Source organism: Columba livia, chromosome 17 (assembly GCF_036013475.1).
Source record: "Columba livia isolate bColLiv1 breed racing homer chromosome 17, bColLiv1.pat.W.v2, whole genome shotgun sequence".
Lineage (NCBI taxonomy): Eukaryota > Metazoa > Chordata > Aves > Columbiformes > Columbidae > Columba > Columba livia.
The window spans coordinates 8,188,563-8,204,625 of NC_088618.1; the positions used below are offsets into that span (position 1 = coordinate 8,188,563).

At 42.7% G+C, this 16,063-nt stretch overlaps 1 protein-coding gene across 1 annotated transcript; it reads right to left on the reverse strand.

Annotated features, from left to right (window-relative positions):
- Positions 1-36: 36 nt before the first annotated feature.
- On the reverse strand, positions 37-13,350 carry TOP3B (DNA topoisomerase III beta). Its single transcript, XM_005515173.3, has 17 exons — positions 12,856-13,350; positions 11,475-11,606; positions 10,350-10,456; positions 9,901-9,975; positions 8,833-9,029; positions 8,238-8,394; positions 7,050-7,163; positions 5,961-6,051; positions 5,493-5,647; positions 5,148-5,253; positions 4,360-4,506; positions 3,763-3,936; positions 2,853-2,981; positions 2,464-2,613; positions 1,888-1,988; positions 1,442-1,643; positions 37-559 (listed from the first exon to the last, which is right to left on the reverse strand). Exons 1-17 carry the CDS (start codon positions 12,923-12,925, stop codon positions 78-80), a joined length of 2,589 nt encoding a protein of 862 aa, XP_005515230.1. The 5' UTR covers positions 12,926-13,350; the 3' UTR covers positions 37-77.
- Between the last annotated feature and the right edge of the window lie 2,713 nt (positions 13,351-16,063).

Genomic DNA, 16,063 nt, shown 5'->3' on the forward strand with positions numbered 1-16,063 from the left:
GATCAAAAAATACTTTAAAATGAACTTGAAGGGAAATGATTTTTTTATAAGAAGTTTATTTTTCCGTTGTACGACCGTTATACAAAGTAAGCAGCCAGAGCTGCCATTTTGTCCTTGGGTTTCTTTGGATTGAGCCTTCCTCCAGGCCTCCGGCCTTTCCCTCTTCCTCGGCCTTGCCTTTTTCCTTGTCCCCCGCGGTGCATGGGGTGCCTCATGGCTGCGTGTTTCAGCTCCACCAGATCCTGAAACACAGGATCGCAGAACACGCAGCCTGAATGCTGGGTCTCATCGCCAGGCAGAGGAGATTTGGCTTTGTTAAAATCTACGTCCACAAGGGCCGCGTCACACAAGTCGCAGGTCTCAGGTGACACGCGGACTTTGTGGGCGTTCTCGAAGAAGTGCACGATCACGTTGCATTTGTTGCAGGCCATCTTCCACTTGGGACCCGACGTGGAGTCCAGCACCAGCACCCCGTTCTCACACTCAACGCACTGCCCGATTCCAAGCATGCTCAGGGAATGCTGGCACGTGGGGTGGGTGCACTCGTTACAGCCCATTCCTGGTGGAGGAAAATTGAAACCATAGCACGAGGAACCCTTTGGATTGCCACCCGCACGACCCAGTTTGGAGGAGGTGAGACACAGAACGCAAAGACAGCTTAGTATATTACAGGTTTTCTAAATCACTAAAGAATGGAACCACTCTCCAAACGGCACCTTGCATTTTCACAGACTCAGAATAATCCCTTGCTCAAAACTTCTGTAATGGCTTTCAGAATTGCCAGATACTGTCACTGTACATTACAGGCAGTTTGGACACACTAGTGATGAAATCCAGTCATGTTTTCAATTAAATGTATGGCTCCTAACTTACTGCTATCCTATACTTGCACTATACACTGTTAGTACAAAACATTTTAAATAAAAAAATCCTAATAAAAATATGCCAAAAAGCTCCTGATACTCAAAGCTTCAAAGCGCTACTTTAAGTAAGTTTTGGTCCCACAGCTAACAAACTAAATGCAACTTTTACCCCTTCTTATATCCTTCAACAGCTTTTGACACACCATCTCAGCATCAAAACACTCCCAAGACCTGGTCTTAATCTACAGTCCTATCCATACCAAGTACACTCCAGTTTGCAACATGTCAGAATCTCAAGTGTCTTTCACTGCACGCTGCTAGGAAGGTCACCTGCTGTGCATGCACATAATTCATTTCTTGCATGCACATAACAACAATTTCTTACTTATTTTATAAAACAAAAAGAAAAGTATTCAGAAATGAGGTAACTAATAAATCTTGGTTGGTGAGTTTGATGTTAATTTTAGGTATCTGTAATCTAATTTGAGTAGCACTGTATACTAAGAAACACGGCTGTATAGACTGCACCTAATTTATTTCAAGTGAGGCTGGTCCCTGCATGTTTACAGAATTCCTACCTTTTTTCATGTCCCGGAAGGGAGGATGGTTGTAACAGTATGGGCAGAGCGGGTAGCTCTTTCCTCTGGATCCAGATGACCACAGCACCAGCTCAAAGTCATCTAGGGGGCAACGCAATTCTTTGTAGAGTTTAATGGTACCATTCTGTGGGAGACTGTAGGTGTCATCACAGTGAGAGCAGTGCAGACGACTTGGTTTGGCCTAGAAATAGAATACAAATCTCCAGAAAAAAATGTAGTGTCAACAGGGTTCAAAACCTGCAGGAAATCTAACTATGACTGCTCTCTGGTTTGTTCCCCATGGAAAAATTCCATCAGGCTTTTTTTTTTAGAAGTGCACTCTTGACAACCACATATGATATCCAAATTCAATGACAGAAAAGGGGTTTCTACTCAATGCCCCCCCAGAAATTGAAATTTCAATCATAAGCATTAGGTGAACTTACCTGAATATACTTCATGAAACGATGGCATTTGCCACAGCGGGAAAGAGGTTTACCTGTGGCAGCTAAGGGTGAAAACGACACTTCCATCAGCTCATCCATACCTGCAGAAGAGACAACCACATTGATGTTAGAATTCTACTTCTTAAGGGGAAACCTTCCACAAACTCATACGCAGGACCTGTGAAGAAGTGGGAATGAAAATGTTTTATTCACAACATGCTTCCTTGTTTACAAAGAGTTTTTAAACACACAGCATTTTGCAGTCAGCATGCATGTGTGCACGAGCACACAAGGGTAAGTACTTCAGCTAGTCTGAAGTTTTTGAGAACTCATCACTATACGTTCACACAGTAAACCTGAAGTAGAGTTTTGGAGCTACGAATTAGTCCGACTCCTTTCAGAAAGCGATGTAATTTGACTGGAAACTTCCAGTCCTGACACAACTTTTCAGCAAGCCTAAACCTCTGAAAGGCACCTAATATACAAGTATTTTCTACTGACATCTTTGCAACAATTAAGTAATTGTAGGGAACTCCACGTGTAAAAAAAAAAAAATAAAATAAAATAAAAAAATACCTGCAATAGAATCAACAAAATAGTGAAATTTCCTCTTGAAAATGTCAAGGGTGTGCTCCAGGACCTGATGGTAATTTGCTTTACCCAGAGCTATCAGGTTGAGTTGCTTCTCTACAGCACTGCGAATCGTGGGAAGAACCAATTCTGCATCTAACCAGAGACAACAGCAACAGAGAAGCAGCAATGAAAGGTCAAAAAATGGGGGAAGGAAACTCTCCATACACAAGCTGACATCAAAATAAACAAACAAGATTTAATTATTACAGTATTTGGAATATTTTCCTAGATGCATTATTTCAGACAGAAATGCTACTTATGCAGTGATAATAGCCCTTGACATATTGAAGGGTAAAGGTAAGAGCACGGAAAGGGAAGAACACTGAACTGACCTATTTTGTAATAACCATGAACGAGAACAATGCCAAGGTTTGTAGGCTTTAGTCTCCGACCACTCTCCACTGTGACATAGTTTCGCTGGCAAATGTTGTTAATGTGGACTGGAATACTTGCATCAGTTCCTGCCACACAAAGGAAAACAATACATCCATCCTCAACAAAAAGTTTTCGTCAAATTACTCGTTTCTGACTTCTCTGGTTTTATGTCAGATTATAGTGCTCCCGAGACTGCTTAAAATTCAGATACCTTTTTACTGTTAACCAACTTCCAGCAGATAACTTATCTCTCTAGTAACTCTTGTGTCCTTTGCAGTTCTGAGAAAAGTCCGAAACAATTTAATTTAACAATTATTTCAATTCTTCCAATTAATTACTATTGGGAAGACACCTATTCTTCTCACAATCACTTATTCTGGAGAGACACAGTGGTGCAAGAGACGTTTGTTTTGACTGGACAAATTTATGAAAATGCACCAAAGGAAACAAGTCAGATTAAAAAAGAAAAGTTGCATTGTGGTAAATTCCATAATAAGATACATAAGGACTACTGGAGGCAGCAAAGCTGAAGCAAGCTGCAAAGGAAATCATTCCTAAGAATGGGGAGGCACATTCTTCCACACATCATCTCTTTCTGACAGAGGATATGTTACGGAAGGATACCGCTTTGGCCAGAAACCAGGCACAAGGTTCAAAAAGGCAAATAAATGTGAAGGAAGAAACAATCCACCACCTAAGAGGTGCTACAGGCTCTGTGGTTTGAACAGAAAAAAAAGAGATTGTTACTGTACCTGTTCAAATGAATTCTGAAAGGTTGTTACCAGAGATAGTGCAGAAGAACAATTCAGACTCTTTGCACTCTTGCTGGATGTATTAGAGGATAATGTAAATTAAGCAAGTTCCTACCAATGCCATGTTTTTCCATCAGAGTGATAAGTTCTGCTTCTGTCAGGTAATCAGGAGGACTGGTTTGCTTTTCCAACAGTTTTATTTCACTGATTGGAAAAAGATCTCCTTTCTCACAGTGAGGCAGGCTCTCTTCTAATGCGATGCTGTGCCAGGGCATAATTTCTGTGAATCCTGGAGGTAAAGAAGCAAACAAACAAAAATAATGAGACCTTATCTTCACAGCTTTCAACAGGCCATGGTTTACCTTTCTAATTTTAACACGGGCCGCATTATACAGATCAAAGTTAAGGAGCTGTCTGCCATACCATGCAGAAAATATCTGAGACTAGGAGTACTGAGGCAATCTTGTATCACAAGACGGTATCTCCCACTACACTGCATCAGATCTATTTTGTGAGCAACTTGAGTCAGGCTCATCTATGAAAAAGAGTAAATACTCTCCTTGAATGAAAGCACAGTGTCAGAATGGATAGGAAGAGGTTCTTAAAACAGAAATACAAATAGCAAGTGATATTATTCACTTTTGTACCATTCAATGTATTAATGGGGAAAAAAATATCTGTAGGTATCAAGTTATCCCCTGGTTAGTCTTACCTGGAGAAGTTACCACTTTTCCAACACAAGTGAAACGTTCAGGGCCAATACTGAACGCAATGGTGGTCTGTAGGTACTTGCAGTCAGCGCTGACAGTGGCAATGAAATGCCTGGTTATATACTCATACAGTCGCCATCCATCTCCACCTGAGGACAACCAACATCTTACACACAAAACTCAAGTCCTGCAGCTCTACGTAAAATCTGCACTAAAAGGCACCAGGTTTCCACAGGTATCACAGGAAAAACTGGTACCTAAAAGAAAGCAACATTTGAAAGTCCATCCCCTTTAAAATTTCCCGTCTGTAGAATCACCATGTCATATAGGCATGGACTGCATGCAGATGCTTTTGGAGGAGGACTGTCAGTTTAGCCAGCCTGTCTCCCAGTTTCGCAATGTGTTTGAATGAGAGAATAAAGTAGAAAACACTTTTCTTTTTTTTCCTTAAAAAAAAAAGGCAGATGAACACAAATAAAATGTTACACTGCTTAGTGTCGCTGGAGACCACACTCTAATCTAAACCCTCAAACTGGACACAAACCATAGAGACTAAATTAAAACACAGCTGAAGCTCGACTTTCAAGTACAGAAATATAGTAAAATGTCAATACTTGGAAGCTCCTATTCTGGGGCAGATCTCTCCCAGAGAAAGCAGGCATTAACTTGTTAAGTTGGCTATTCCTTTTTCTTAGGAGTACCATGGTCCCTAGGACCAAATACGGAATAGCAGACCAGCTCTGGACTTCACTGTCACCAGAAGTTTAAGGTGGGATACAGTTGCCTCTACCTAGTTCTGCTTCCGTCGCAGCTCTCATTGGCGTGATGGGAGGATGGTCTCCTGCATCGTGGCCTTTCCTCGGACGATTAATGCCTTCTGATAGCAATGCTTTTACCTGGATGAAGGAAGAGAGAGAAAACAGGCTGGCTGAAGTGGATAACATGTCTCTCTTCATAGGTTAAGAAGCTTTTCAGATCAAACCCACAACAATAAAACATTCATAAATAAAAGAAAGTGCATATATTTATTGTTTCTAAAGACCGATAGATCATAATATACCAAGTAAGATATGTTCTAAAACACAAACTAGAGGGTGGTCTGTTAAGCAGTACAGGTATTGCTTTGTGTACTCACAGTTTCTGCCCAATAAGGATTATTGGCTTGTTGTCTCAAACATCCTTTCAAGTCAAAATTTTCTGGATAATGAGTAGTTTCTGTTCGAGGGTAGCTAATATAACCTTGAGTATAAAGACGCTCTGCTATTTGCATGGCATGTTGTGGACCCATTCCTAAGATGGGATAGGAGAAAACAAAAATCAACTACACATCACTGTGACTGATTTGTTTGCTGCATCTGAAAGTATATCATATCAAAGCATTTAAATAAATCATAGCTTGTCCCTTCCATAAGACTTTCACCACCTTGACCTTATCCAACATGTCACTTTTTACAAGCTTTCTAAACTTGATCCTTCCCTCAAATGATGTATTATGGGGAGAGGAAGGTATCAAACCATATTTGACACATCCTCGATTATTTCACCTGAGAAGCCAAAATACTTTGCTTTAAAACAGTGTGAAAATCTGAACTTTTACACATACCTAAAGCAGCACTGGCCACTCGTAGCATTTCTACCGTGTTCAGAGCCAGTGGTCTCTGCTTCACCTTCTCTTTTTTACTCACAGATTCTACCTAAAAAACAGCATTTTCCCAGTAAGTTTTGAAGTTGGGTAACTGGCAAACACATAATTTCCGTTATGCCTATGAACACGTAACATACCTAACATTATCCATTCTTCTCATGGCTGTATTGTTTTCTTAAAACAGTAACCACCACTATATTTTTACTTTAGGAAATGTGACTGGAGATAATTTTACCAAATTCTAAAGTTACAGTGCTAAGGTCCCTTTGTGCTAAGGACCAGATTGGGCCTTACATCCTAATGCATTCTTGCAGAGCCTACCCAATACAGAAATTACACATGCTGATCAATACATTAGAACAGCAACCTAAGGCTTTAAGAAAGTATTTCTCACTTTCTTGTACAACTAGATACCCAGCTGGGAACGCAGCAAGATAACTTACTGCAACCTTCACTTCCCATCCACTTCCCATTAGTTTCAGTGCTACAAGGATTTAGCGCTTATTCCAAGTCTTAACTATAAGGACCCAGATTTTTAAAAGCTTCATGCAGTCTTTGAATCTTGATGGCTATAAGCACTTGAACCCAAACATACTGTCAAACAAGTATTGAAAACAGCAGAATTAGAAGTTAATTTGCTATAAAGACTGTACCATACACAGGATTGAAAATTTAACTACAGCAATATTGCCACATAAGTAATTAAATTCTGATTTATGCAATGTTTCATGGGAAATAAGAAGTCTGTTTGGAGAGATCTAAACAGTGTTTCTTAGTAATGAAGACTTTCTATCACAAGTCATGATCATTTCCAACGTGAACATTAAGAAGTGGCTTCTGCTGAGATGACCACACCGGAATAACATGAACTACAATTAAAAATTCTCTTGTCCTTTATTCTCATTTACACAAAGCCGAATGGGGTAAAAAACAAGAAATAGATATTCTACACCCTTCTTTAATAAACAAAGTGCAGCAAATGAAATATTAAATGGTATTTCCTTTATATGAAATATGCCTCTACTGACACTTGGTGAACATTCCTACCTTTGCTTCTTTTGCCGTCTTTGTTATATTCAGGAACATCTGAGCAATCTCACGATCGAACACCCTCACTCTGTCCCAGTCCAAAGTGAGAGAACTTTCCTTCTCAGGGTTCACCTAATGGACACAAATAAATCCCACCAACTCTCTTAATAGAAGCACAAGAATGCACATTTCCAACCATAATCCAGCAAGCAGATCCTAACAACACCTGTAGTAGGACACAGATGCCTCAAACATGCAGTTTTACTCTTTTTCACAGGGGCTTTTGAGAAAGATGGAGTACTTTGAGTCCTGGGGTCAGGGGAATGACTGGAATTATTCCTGCAGTTAACTGAACTACTTTTCTTATTTTAGTACTGAGAACAACAAAGGCTGAAATGGGCAGAACGTCAAAGTTTAGCATTTTGATTTAGCAAAATCAATAATTTGTATTAAACTGTAATTAGGTTGTGTTTTAAGACCCACGTACAAAAATAAATATGAAGCAAGCAATACAAGAGAGCACAAAACTCTGAAAACAGGCACCAATTATTTCCTAGTATGGCACAGAAGATGCATCAGAAAACAGACGACAGTAGACACCAGATTTCATATTTTTCTTATTTTAGAATCTAAAAATGGCAACTTTTTACCCTCTATCCCATATTTGTTTAAAAAACTCCTTGTGATCACAAGCAGTAAAACCACGTTGGCTTCCTCTCAGAGCGTGGACAGCAGCAAAGCTGCAAAACTGCCATAAGCCGCCAAAGGATTCAGAGGATTCAACTGCCAATTAACACAATGAGCATTTTATTTGCTTTAGAACTCCAATACTCAGCAATGCCAATGTTTGTTGGCAGCCTAATTAATTCCTGGATTCAAATTAACAACACAGTCAGTCCAAGAACCCCAGGGAACAAAAGAATACCATGTTAAGTAGACTTTTTGGCTGAGTCTAAGCTTAGATGGTTAGCACTGAAGAATTCTCCTAAGCAGCAGACAATAACCACTTTAACACAAAACTGACATCCTGGAATCTGTTCTTGAGAGCAGTGACATCCATGGGAACTGAATGGGAACACATGGGTAAATTGTAGCCATTGTCGATTCTTGTCAGCAGCTACAAATTTATGAATGAACAAAATGTAAATGCATTTCTTTGGTAAAAATATATGTTCCTCATATACAAACAAGCATTGTAAAACTTACTTTAGCTTGCAGCACCCAGTAAGTCTCAGGCTTAAATGACTGGATTTTGTCATGTCTTTCAACACAGAATCCAAGTGTTGGGGTCTGACACGGCCCAAAGGAGATGAGGGAGCTGTCTAAATTCCCGTATTTCCCCTGGAAATATTTAGTCTGAAACCTTAGAGAGGGAAAAACCAACCAACCAAACAGGAACAGTACATTAATATCCTCATTCCCATGAAAAGCAAGTTTTTCATTAACTTATACACACAGATATGAGTAATCTATTAAATCATTCAAGCATTAGGGAAAAAAAGCATTCTGAGAAGTCTCTCTTAATGCTAATTAAGCCACAGTTACTACGCCTCACTGAATGCTGTTTATTCCCAAAGAAATGTGGGAGAACATCATAAATAAAATCATACCATAGTTGCTGATAGTACTTTGGCTAGCTCAAAGCCATAACGCAATTTTTTATTTCTTATTCTTTGTCTGTGCATCAAATTGTTCAGTTTGGTGCTGAGCAGAATTAGCCACTAGAGTTCCGAGGCATATTTTGCAGACACAGCAGTATTCCTGCACCTTTCACAAAATGGCCTGTAATCTATGCTGTCACCTTGTAAACGCACAGCCAATTCTTAGATCCAGCTCCTGGCGGGCATCCACTGAGAGAGCTTCATTGCGATTGGGTTCTCCCAAGTGATTCATGGCATTGCAGATGTCTGTGTCAGTAATAGAACTGAATTTAGCTCTATAAACCGTCCTTTCGGTGCTACGAGGTTTGTTCATAACAGGAAGAACAGCATCAAGAACCTGGTGAAGACGAGAAGCATATTTTAAGAGTATTTGAAAGGGCTGAAGTCAGTGTTTCTAAAGAAAATAACCTTACTCGTCACAAAATATTTGCTGATAGGTTACTACTTCCTTAATTCAGTAAGATGTCATGTCAATATACTACCTGATAAGCAAGAGCAGTATTTGTCTATCCACTCAGAAGCATGTTAAGAATTAGCAAACCTGAAGGATTTATTTGTTAAACAGCAAATGCTGGAAGTGAAGTGCTATTCACCAGCACAGCTGCAGAAGCTTTTGGTGAATATGTATCAGTTTCTGGGGCCCAGTTATGTTACAGGGGAGTTTTAAAGAACTTAAAACCATTACTTGATCAAAAGTGCTTCTTTAAACAAACAAACAATAAAATACTCTTTATGTAGACTTCTGGAAATAGGATGTTAAAAAAATCACATCTTTGCACACCAGATGTTTAGTTCTATACCTTTTATGTGCAGAGTCCAAATTTCTGCAGTAAATCTGCACTTAAAAGCAGCCTCTATGCTAAAAAATGTCTAATTGCTTAATATACAAAAGATAATAGAGATCAGGTTTGATAAGGACAGCAAAATAATTGCTCCAGCTGTGAAAAACTCAAAGCACTGGAATGTCTGAACATTTGAGAGACCTTATTGTTCATCTGGGATGAACAACAGCTGCAAAACTGATTTATACTCAAACTGACCTGTTAGGAGTTCAAAAGCACAAGATTTTCCACCAAGGCCCTCCACGCCTTTAAAACTTCATTCAACTTAGTTTGAATGCTACTGTTTATCCACAAAACAATACGTTGACAGTATTGTATGTCACAAATACACTGTGGTATTATAAGTCTTAAAAATGGAAACCTTACTTCAAAACAGATGTTTTCTCCTTCCTTATCACAATCCAACCACAAGACAATGCAATCGCAGCCTCTTCCTTCCACCTGTGAGAAAAAATACCACAGTTCTTCAGCAACTCAAAAAACCCCCACCTATCTCCTCACTAACTGTATACTTTTTGTTTCTATCTTAAAGTACTAGAGATAATTTATTTGGGGCAAAAAGGATTGGAAGAGTCCAGCAGAAGTGATGGGATGGCTGCAGGTACTTAAACAATGGTTGAAAAGAGAAGGAAGCAGAATAATTTCGCTTCTTTTTCTTGATGGGATAAAAGTACGTCTCCTTGCTTCCTCCAACAGAGGAAGAATAGGAACAATGAATCTGTGAAGACGGAATATGCTCCAGATGAAATAAAGAAAAAGAATGCCAATGAGAAAAGAAAATATACGCCTCAAAGAAATTTCAGAAGACAGAATACCTGTAAAAACTTCACCATGGTTAGTTTGGGATTAGCTTCTTTCTTCTCTGTGGGAGCTTTGCTAAAAAGTTCTGCTGGATCCACTTTGTCCCAGCTGTTATATTTCCCTGAAAAACAGAAGTATATTAACTAGAGCTCTACATATACATTAAAAACAACATCAACAACACCCAAACAACAGAAAACAATATTACTCTGGAAAACATTTGGCTTTTAAGATACACCTTGAAAAGCTTTCTACCACAACACAACTTATTTCCTGTATACCAAGGGACCCCTTAGCATTACGTGAATTATGGTAACACTTCGAAATGTATGAAGGAAAAAAAAATACGACACGCCTTTCAAAAATTTTAACATGAGCTATTAAAACATCTTCTGTTTGTGCAATTGATTGAACAGGTGGAGGCAAGGGAGCTATTTTTCCTTGTTTTCACAGTGCACATGTAATGTGCACATTGCAGTCTGCTTTACTGTTCATACTTAGAGTCAGTTATGCCATGGAGCACCCTCTGTCACCTTCTCATGCCAACGTATTTGTTCGTTTCCATTTCTGTGAAGTAACTGTGAGTAATATGGCTTAGCAATTACACAAAAAAATGTTCCTCCTCAAAGCACTGTGTAAATAACTCAAAATTCAGTCCTCACAAAACTTGTGAGGTTGTTATTGTTAGAAGTACAGCAGTCACACACCCAATTCCACATTTCAAAGCCAGTCAGCGGCAGGGTTCCTTACACATGATCCTTACCATGGCTCTGTTTTGCAGTAATACGCTACGGTGCTTCAGAGAATATCCCTTCAGACTGCGCGCTCCTTAAACACTCTCCAATCTAAGCACCGAGACACTCTTACAAGCGAGCAAACTGAGTCTCTTCTCCCCTCATTTTCCAGGGACATAATTCAGGCACAAAAAACATAAATCGCATATGCCCAAAGTTGTGCAAGAGCTCAGCCAGAGAACTAGCAACAGAAACCAAGAACCGCTGACCACAAGTGATCTTTTCACCCTCCTTTCCTCCGTAGTTCTAACACCCTTCCTGAATTATTTCCACGAGTATTTTTCTATTGGAAGTCCTTCACAATTTTACAACCTGCATCAGTTAAAACATTTTGTGAACAAATACCTATGAAATCCAAAGTCATGACGTGACCACACACAGATGTCATCTTGAAATGGGCACTCTGACCTATAAATGATCCCGTGTACTCATGCACAGAGCAGGCGCCATTCAGTCCCTTGCGAGAGGACATGTTTCCTGTGAAAATAAGACCATAGATATCAACAGGATAAAAAAAAGAATTGAAATAAGATATTTGGTATGAAATGACATGCCATCTACTTAGAGAGAGGAGCTTCCTGATCACAAAATTCTCCTTACTGACCAAGTTTTTACTTCAGCTAATTATCACTTTAGACCTTTCTTAAAGCACAGTTCATTTTCAATTAAAACTACCCATCACCTCTTCCACCCTTTCCCTCCCACCAAGAAATCCTTATGAAAATACAGCTAGTTTTCTAGACCAGTACAGTTATAATTAACTCACTCTGTTTTCCACATGATTTAAGAAATATACACTATCACTTCAAAAAATTTTCAAAATGACAACTTGCTACCTGATTGGTACTTTCTAGAAACCACGTGCACTCCAGCTACATAAAATATCAAAACCAGATTCATTTATTCCTGAATTAAATAGGCATCAGCACATTAAAAATAACAAAAAAAAGCACCATCCAGTTATTTTACAAACTAAGACACCATTCCCAGGCGGCAGCTGCTCCAGGACAACCAAGTAACTGACCAGGGTGTTTCTCAACCTCACTTCACCCGCAGCAAAGTCTGGCAACCTCCACATCCCACACCTGCCCCTGTGACCAACAGTGTCTCCCCAGCCAGGCTGTGCACTCCAGAGCACTTCACAGAATCACAGAGTGTCAGGGGTTGGAAGGGCCCTGGAAAGCTCATCCAGTGCAATCCCCCCATGGAGCAGGAACACCCAGATGAGGTTACACAGGAAGGTGTCCAGGCGGGTTGGAATGTCTGCACAGAAGGAGGCTCCACAACCCCCCTGGGCAGCCTGGGCCAGGCTCTGCCACCCTCACTGAGAAGTAGCTTCTTCTCAAATTTAAGTGAAACTTTTTGTGTTCCAGTTTGAACCCATTACCCCTTGTCCTATCATTGATTGTCACCGAGAAGAGCCTGGCTCCATCCTCCTGACACTCACCCTTTACATATTTATAAACATTAATAAGGTCACCCCTCAGTCTCCTCTTCTCCAGCTCCAGAGCCCCAGCTCCCTCAGCCTTTCCTCACACGGGAGATGCTCCACTCCCTTCAGCATCTTTGTTGCCCTGCGCTGGACTCTCTCCAGCAGTTCCCTGTCCTGCTGGAACTGAGGGGCCCAGAACTGGACACAATATTCCAGATGTGGTCTCAGCAGGGCAGATGTGCCCCTGGCACAACAACGAGCACAAGCACCAAACCAACACAATTCTTTTCCTACCCCTGGACAGGATCTTGGCGATGGACTGCGCCAGAGAAGGCTTCTCCGCCACCATCAGAACAGTCTTCATCTTCAGCTGGTGGGACCCGGGGCACAGGGACAGCGGTGCCGTTCGGGTTCGCGGGAGCCCCGGCGCGGAGCTGCTGAGCTGCTGAGCCGAAGCCGGTCCGCAGGCTGGAGAGAGAGCACAGAACAGCTTTACCGCAAAACCGCGTCCAGCAGCAGTAACTACGAAAACCAGACGGGCGGCGACCGACTCCGCAGCTCCCGCCGCCCGGGAGCGCAGCGGGGCCGAGAGGCGGCCCGGGAACCGCTGCGACCGGAGGGGGAAACAACAGCCGGGGCCCGCCGGCAGAGACAGGCCGAGCGGAGCCCCCGCCTCGGCGCTCCCTGAGGGGCGAGAGAGCCGCCCGGTGCGCTGAGGGAGAGCGGGAAGCACCGCCCGGCCCCGCTCCGCTCCTCAGCGGGCGGCCATGGCCCCGCCGCACTGCCGGGTCACCCGGCCGGAAACCGCGGGCAGGAGGCGGGCGGCACCGCCACCTTGAACCGGCGGCCGCCTGCGGCAGCGCTCCCTGGCGGCGCGGAGGAACGGCGGGGAGCAGGCGGAGGCGCGGGCGCGTCCCCGCGTGTTTTATTCCAAGGGCTTTAACAAAGCCGGAGTTCAGGGTAGGAATTTATATTAGATACGTCACCGAACACAGGAACATCAGCAAAAGCTACCGGCACAGCTCCCTGACGAAAGCCCATGCACAAAGTTCCACAGCTGGAAGCACTGGACACGTTTTGCGCTCACTGCCCCACATCAGGCCAGCTGTGCCCACACCTCCTCTCGCTTTAGGTTTGGTTATTGCCAAAGGTGCACACAAAACAGATACAATGAAATTTCTCTAAGAAAATCCATGCATGCAAATTGTATCTACTTCATTCAAGTAACTTAAAGCAGAACACCTGTGCACAGTCCCCAATTCAGATTCTAGTTTCCATAGGCTTGAAACACTGTGACCAGTCCCTGCCACTAACAGCATCTCCTTCGATGCAAATGAATTTGTCCTGGGAGCGTCAGGAGCACATCGGGGCAGTTCCCAACCTCTCCTGCAGCCTTCAACTCTTCCACATGCCCTGAAATGTTTCTGTCAAGGAAAGTGCTGAAGAGGGAAGCCCCAGTTGAGGAGTTTCATAAGCCCTTTGTGGCAGAGCTCAGCTCTCTCTTTTTCTCTCTTTTTACCCCATAGTGTGCATTGATCTTTGCCAATGTCTACAGCACTTCTTTTCCAAGTGCTACTCAGTACCATGCAAACCCAATGAGAAAAGATTGGGAAGCAGCCAGGATCAGGGTGTATATCAACCTCACACTGTCTGGGGAAAACAAACAAACAAACAAATTCACCTTCAGTTAGATTAGTAGAAAATTATAGATATTAGAGTCAACAGTGAAAGAAAAATCAAAACAAACCCAGGGCTTTTAATTCTTTGGCAATACTGAAGTTAGAACTTGTTAAAACAAATGTGTTCTGCTGTTTCAATGCCTGGTTCCCTTTGACATCTGGGGAACATCTGGAACAATCAGGATGCAAGTTAAAACCAAGTCTTCAGATATGTCAGATACATATTTTTCAATTTCCTCTAGTAAAAGCCCTCAACAAATTCCAACCTTTTTTTTTTTTTTTCCCCGAATGTGCAATGTAACATGCAAATTCAGGCTCATACTCACCTGTGAAAGCACAGTCAGGTTTCTGCAATATGCAGCTGGGCACCTGGAGTCCCCATGTGCACTGTGCTGGTACCGACGCCTTTGGGGCCGGTTCATCAGGTCACACAACGATTTCCCAGCCCGAAGAAGCCCCTGCTCACTGGACAGTCCACGGACACCAGCCCTCCCCGGCCCGGTCCATGGAGCGCCTTGGGACAGCAGGTCACTGCAGCCCCTCCGAGCGCTCACAGCCAGGAGAGGGCACTTTTGGAAAGCCCTTGGCGGCTGGGAAAGCGTCGCCCCGTTCCTAATCCTCCGGCGTGGAGCGGCAGCAGCCCCACGGCTGCCGAAGGGACCAGATCACCCAGGCGAGTGGGGACCCACGGGTGCCCACAGCCTGTGCCACCCCGCGGCGTCCCTGGGCAGGAGGCAGGAGCGCTTTGCAACATCCCTCACTTTCTCCAGCGCAGCCCTAGGCTGTGGCTCAGGACCTTCTAAATTCACTTTGTTCCAATTTGCACCATATTTTCCTCCAGGAATCGGCTCCCACCCGCTGCGACTGCCCGAATTGGCCCCAGAGAGCCAGGTCCTACCGCAACCTGTTCACAAGGCTTTTCTCCTCTGTGTGTTACTGCTGTTTGGCCACCCTTTCTTTAGGAGCGCTTGCCACTGCACTGAGGAGGCTCTGAAAATTATCTTGCTTGACCCCACCACCCCTGCAGCAAGTACCAAGGTCTGGGAGGCTCTTCATTCTCACTGGGACAAACTCTGGGGAAAAAAGACCATGTTTGCCAGGACACCAGTTACCCGCAGGGCTGGAGCAGGCTTCATCCAGGTTATTCCGGTGGATGGTTATTTAAGCAGCCAAAGCTCTCACCCTGACCGAGATGTCCATATATTCCCTCTCCAGCAGAAGAGCTTGTGCAGTGGTTAGAGCATTGGACCTCCTTGTTCTACTACTGACTCTCTGAATCACTTTGGCAACTAACACCTTGGTGCCTCCTCCAGCCCCCAGGACTTGAGTAGCAACTTCCCTCTTCAGGGATGTTTTAGAGATTGGTGTGTGTAAAGCCCAATTTAAGAGCAAGATAGAAAAAACTACAGAAATATGAACTATTGGAGGGAGCATGGTCGTTCCTGTTTTGCTTCCCTGGGCTCATTCTTGACCTTAGAGTAACTTTTTCCTGTTTGTTTCCAAACATGCTTGAGAAGATTGCCATGAAATTAATAAGTATTGACAGGAGGGTCAGGCAGGCAGAAACACATCTGGAAGGACATTAGAAATTATGAAAATGCAGGTCAAATCATTAAATACCAAGTAAGAACTATGAGGCCACAAAAATGTGCCTGAAATCTTGACTACAAATCTGGGCTCCAGACACTCCAGTGCTCAGAAAAACGAGAGAGAGCTCACCACATACAGAGTGACAATAGCACTTGGTGTCTTTTGAGCTAGAGTGAAAGTTATGCCTGTGCCCCTTGTAAGAAATTTTTAAAATAATCTTTGAATCATACAAG

What these genes read in the sequence shown, in the direction of transcription:
- TOP3B (XM_005515173.3), bottom strand. Translation starts at nt 12,925, where the DNA reads ATGAAGACTGTTCTGATGGTGGCGGAGAAGCCTTCTCTGGCGCAGTCC. An exon ending in CCATGGTGAAGTTTTTACAG is followed by an intron (nt 9,976 to 10,349) that starts GTATTCTGTCTT and finishes TTTTTCTCACAG; the next exon opens with GTGGAAGGAAGAGGCTGCGA. An exon ending in TGCGACGGAAGCAGAACTAG is followed by an intron (nt 4,507 to 5,147) that starts GTAGAGGCAACT and finishes GGTTGTCCTCAG; the next exon opens with GTGGAGATGGATGGCGACTG.